At 48.4% G+C, this 5,753-nt stretch overlaps 1 protein-coding gene across 1 annotated transcript; it reads left to right on the plus strand.

Moving 5' to 3' along the window:
• The first annotated feature begins 1,043 nt into the window (after positions 1 to 1,043).
• LOC124649753 (UDP-glycosyltransferase 86A1-like) lies at positions 1,044 to 2,807 on the plus strand. The gene is made up of 2 exons (XM_047189337.1): positions 1,044 to 1,587; positions 1,729 to 2,807. The coding sequence occupies exons 1-2, from the start codon at positions 1,044 to 1,046 to the stop codon at positions 2,631 to 2,633; spliced, it is 1,449 nt and encodes a 482-aa protein (XP_047045293.1). The 3' UTR covers positions 2,634 to 2,807.
• Positions 2,808 to 5,753: the final 2,946 nt, after the last annotated feature.

Below are 5,753 nucleotides of genomic sequence, written 5' to 3' on the forward strand. Positions count from 1 at the left end.
TTAGAAAGGCTGGACCATATGATCCGTGAATTTCATGACTAATCTCATTAGCAGTCTGAGAATCCATGGCCGTCGACGCGACTCCGACACCTGCCACCGTTGTATGTGTGGCTCCTCAGCTCAGCGGCGGCCACCATGTCACGGTGAGCGGTGGACTTGCTTTTCCGCGTGGCTCCCCAGCTCGACATCGGCGGCCTCCAGGGCGCGGTAAGCGGCGGGCTTGATTTTCAACGTGGCTCCCTAGCTCGGCGGCGGCGGCCTCCATTGCGTGGCGAGCAACAAGCTTGCTACGTCTGCGTCACACCCAGTCGACAGAAACGGCCTCGCTAAATACGTGCGGGTAGTGACCTTGCTAGGCACGGGTAGGCGGCCGCCCGCTAGGTCCGGCCTCCACCACGACGTTCTATTTAGACGGCTAGGACCCGTTAATTACATATTAACCGGTGTGTTAATGGCATATTTATCCTTTTTTATTAATCGTTAATTAAACATATTTTATCCCATCCCATCCCGTACATATTTGCCTATGAACCAAACACACGTGTTCAACTCAGCCATGCGAAGAGGTATCGACGAATCCTGACCGCCTAAATCGAACGTGGTTCGCTAGGGGGGGACACCGGAGCAATAGCCGTGTTCCAAAGTGCTCAGCAGATTAGCTTTCAAGCGGGGAAAGAAAATTGCACCTGATTAAACAACCATGGGAAATTTGACTACACGTTGGTAACCAGCACCACTAGCTACTTCAAAGCGCCAGCAGCAGAAATCACACTGCGTCGCGACTGCGAAGCGATCGAATCGAAACTTCGTAAGCTCGGCCGGCGGCGAAGCGATAGCGACGGATTGCATAATATAACTAATATTAATCCCCGGCCGGTGTTGGAGTCTTGTGCTGTTGACGACGTTGCATTGGGTCAATAATATGGGCTACAAGGGAACGAGTGCCACACTTGAGTACTTGACTACAAGGGAGATCGAGGCATCGAGCAGAGGAAAGAAAGAAATTAGCAAGCTAGGGTAGGCTAAGAAGAAGGAAGGTGGTGATGGCGCAAGAGGGGGCCGGCGGCAAGGGCAAGCCGCACGCGGTGGTGTTGGTGTACCCGCTGCAGGGCCACGTGATCCCCGTTACGCACCTCGCGCTGCGGCTGGCGGCGCGGGGCTTCGCCGTGACGGTCGTCAACACTGAGGCTGTGCACCACCAGACAGCGCGCGCGCTCGGCGTCGACCCGGCCGGGTACGACGCCTTCGCTGACGCGCGGGCGTCGGCCTTGCCGGAGACAATGGACGTGCGGTACGAGCTGGTGAGCGACGGCCTCCCCGTGGGGTTCGACCGGTCGCTGCACCACGACGAATTTATGGGCGCGCTGCTCAAAGCCTTCTCCGGGAACGTTGAGGAGGTGCTCCGCCGCGTCGTCGTGGACCCGGCCGCGACGTGCCTTGTCACGGACACATTCTTCGTGTGGCCTGCCACCCTGGCTAGGAAGCTCGGGATCACGTACGTGTCCTTCTGGACGGAGCCCGCACTCATCTTCAACCTCTACTACCACGTCCACCTTCTCAACAAGAACGGCCACTTCGGATGCAACGGTGAACAGGCGCCATGCCGACCTACTAGAACTTATCCGCACTCCAATTCTCTTAACCATGCTTTAATAATGCTTTCGCCATGTAAAATGATCTCTGCAAAGTGTAAATTTGACTTACAATCCGTTTCGTCATGTGCTGTAGAGCCTCGGAAGGACACGATCACGTACATCCCAGGCGTGCCGGCGATCGAGCCGCACGAGCTCATGTCGTACCTCCAGGAGACGGACACCACCAGCGTGGTGCACCGCATCATCTTCAAGGCGTTCGAGGAGGCACGCGGCGCCGACTACGTCCTCTGCAACACCGTGGAGGAGCTGGAGCCGTCCACCATCGCTGCGCTCCGTGCCGAGAAGCCCTTCTATGCCGTTGGTCCCATCTTCCCCGCCGGATTCGCCCGCAGCACCGTCGCCACCTCCATGTGGGCCGAGTCCGACTGCTCCAGCTGGCTGGACGCGCAGCCGGCGGGGTCCGTGCTCTACATATCCTTCGGCAGCTACGCGCATGTCACCAAGCAAGAGCTTCACGAGATTGCGGGGGGCGTCCTGGCGAGCGGCGCGAGGTTCCTGTGGGTGATGCGGCCGGACATCGTGAGCTCCGACGACCCAGACCCGCTGCCGGAGGGGTTCGCGGCGGCGTCCGCTGGGCGCGGGCTGGTGGTGCCGTGGTGCTGCCAGGTGGAGGTGCTCTCCCACGCCGCGGTCGGCGGCTTCCTGACACACTGCGGGTGGAACTCCGTGCTGGAGAGCGTGTGGGCGGGCGTGCCCATGCTGTGCTTCCCACTCCTCACCGACCAGTTCACCAATCGCCGGCTGGTCGTGCGCGAGTGGCGGGTCGGCGTGCCCATCGGTGATCGTGGCTCGGTGTTCACAGACGAGGTGAGGGCAAGGATCGAGGGGGTCATGTCCGGGAAGGAGGGGGAGGAGCTCCGGCAGGCGGTGAAGAAGGTCAGGGCGACGCTTGAGGCTGCCGCGGCGCCCGGCGGGTCGTCACAACGGAGCTTCGACGAGTTCATCGACGAGCTAACGCGCCGTTGCGGCGGACGCTGAGTTCAGCGAGCCAGTGGCCGTGGATGGAGCTTATATTCAGCTGTATGTATCAGTGTTTTGTCCACGCTTGGGTTTACTCTGTCCGGTGCCATAGAAGAACTCGAACCATGTGAACGGTCTACAATCTATACGTATCTATATACCGTATACTCTCTCCGCGAGAGAATAAATGTACTTCTACCTCTTATTCTAAATCATCGTTCCGAAATTTAGCCAATTTTATAGAAAAAATAAGTAACATTTATAATACTAAATTAATATCATGTGATCCGTCTATTATAACACTAAATGTAGCTTTAAATTACAAAGCTATAATGCGTGTAATCTAAGTCGTTTTGTGGGCACTGTGCCAACCATGGTTCCCACGTTTCTACTAATTGTGTAAGAATCATAGAAGAGTTAGCTCATACTATAACAGTTAGATATAAGTATGAACTATTTTATATGCATATGACCCACTTTGCAATCTCACAAAGTGCCTAGGAGCACGCTCTGCAGCTGACTATTATCTTGTAGCCTACTTCTCTTCTCTCTCATCTAACTCAGTAAAACTATATTATTTTAAGTCTTATAGCATGCTGATTGTACCTTATTGTACTTGCTTTTAAGGGAGAAGAAGTGATACCCAGGTGGCGTCGAGGGCCCCGTGAAAATTACACGGTTTTCCTTTATTCCCCTAGCAAGCTTATTCAGGCCCTCAGAATCGCATCAAGAATAATCTAGAGCATCACTTTTTTTTTATAAAGGCCAATTTCATTTTTAAAAAGGTTTAAGTATTACACTTGATATTTGCATAGTTAAAATGCATACAGCCGCGTTACAAAACAAACCGATCCAAGTATTAATGATACAAAAGAAAAAAAAACACAGGACGCAGCCTAAAACACTACGGAATCGAAGGAGCAATCCTGAGATTATGCCACCATCCATGTAGGGTAATAAAACTGTGTCCTCCAACCGTGGACACACCTTCGTAAAGTGGTCACGACCCTCCACACGCTGCAGCGACGACCATGAATGAAGCGAACTGGTGCACCGGTAGACAACCTGCAATAGATTAGCATTTTTGTTATTAAAAAGCTTATCATTTCTATATAGCCAAAGCGACTAAATAACAACAATCGCTCTCACCCTAATAAATGTTTTGAACCTGTGATCCACCCCATTGAGTCAATTACCAAAAAATATTGGCAACGCTACGTGGTGGATATAAGGTAGAACCCATTTAAATGATTGACCATATAGATTTCGCAAACCGGCACTGGAAGGATAAATGTTTATGTCTCATCCTAATGACAAAAAAACACACGACTTACTTACATGCCAGTTTCGTTTAGCAAGGTTGTGTTTAGTAAGGATGACCCCCAGATGAAAAATACCATGCAAAGACCTTTGTCTTTAGAGGTATTTTCATCTCCCATATTAACTTATTATTAGATACCGGCTCGACGGGTTGGATCAAGGCTTTATACATGGAGTTAATTGAGAATATCCAATTCTCATTTAGATTTCATCTAAATTCATTTGGCCCATGCGTTAGCTGAGCAGATGCCAAACGCAGTAACAGGGCATCCCAAGATGCTTGCCTTAGTCCAGTAAGATTCCTTGTGAACGTCGCAGAGGGTGGAGAAGATTCCATTACCTTGGATAAGGTAACTCCTTTATGGCGCATAATATTATATAAGGTTGGATATTGTTCTCGGAGAGGGGAAGCTCCAAGCCACTTAGCTTCCCAAAATTTTATATGTGTCTCATCCTTGATCTAGAAAAAACCAAATGGGAAGAAATGTGTCTTCGTTGCCATGAGGCCATCCCAAAAGTGAGAATCTCCTAGTTTCCATGAGACTTGAGATATTGCCTTTGAGCCAATATATTTTCTCTTCAACGTGTTTGCCACTCCCCTTCTTCAGTAAGCAGTTTAGCCAGCCATTTACCAAGCAAGGACCTGTTTTTAATGTGGAGGTCATGAACATCTAGTCCTCCTTGATCTTTCGGCCGACACACAACTCCCCACTTGGTTAGCTGGTATTTCTTTTTCTCGCTATCCCCTTGCCAAAAAAAATCTTGATCGCAGATAATCCAAACGATGCAAAACTCCTTTGGTAATTTGGAAAAATGATATCATATACAGTACCATATTGGTTAGTACTGAATTAATATGTACCAATTGTCCACCCAGGGATAGCAATATACGTTTCCAATTACTCAAAAGTTTTTGCAATCTTTCATCGACATGTTTCCAGTCTGCCAAGTCTTAGAAAATGAATCGGGGTAACTAAGTACGAGCAGGAAACTAGCCCAACCTACAGCCAAATGGCTCGACATAAAGGTTTGACTCGTCTTGGGCCTCACCGAAACAGAACAATTCACTTTTATGAAAATTAATCTTCAGTCCTGATAGTTGCTTAAAACCTGATAAGATCAGTTTCATATTTCTCGCTTTATTCCACAAATAGAATCGTATCGTTGGTGTATTAAAGGATAGATAACCACCATCCACGAGATGAGGAACCACCCCTTCAATTTTCCGATCACTTTAGCTCGCTCTAATATCATGATAGCAAGCATATCCGCCACTATATTAAATAGAATAGGAGATAGCGGATCACCTTGCATTAAACCTTTTTTTGTCTAAAAAAATATCGACCAACATCATCATTGACTTTAATGGAGACACTTCCTCCATAAAAAAAATTATGAATTAGAGTTCATCATTCCTCAGAAAATCCTTTCATTCTAAGGGTTTGCTGAAGGAAAGACCACTTAACTTTATCATAGATTTTTTTCAAAGTCAATCTTTAGAATAACGCCACTCATCTTTTTGCGATGTAACTCATGAACTATTCCGTGCAAGGTAACAACACCATCAAGGATATATCTTCCTTACATGAAAGCAGTCTGAGTTGGACGAACCACATAATCGGCTACAGAATTAAGCCTAATAGTAGCTCCTTTGGTAAAAATCTTGAAGCAAACGTTAAGAAGGAAAATCGGTCTATACTGTTGAATCATGTCTGCCTCATTAACCTTAGGCAATAAAATGATCTTTCCGAAATTAATACGGAAAAGCTCAAGTTGACCCTCATGCAGAACAACAAAGAGTTCCATTAAGTCCGTTTT

This window comes from Lolium rigidum, chromosome 4 (assembly GCF_022539505.1).
Source record: "Lolium rigidum isolate FL_2022 chromosome 4, APGP_CSIRO_Lrig_0.1, whole genome shotgun sequence".
NCBI lineage: Eukaryota > Viridiplantae > Streptophyta > Magnoliopsida > Poales > Poaceae > Lolium > Lolium rigidum.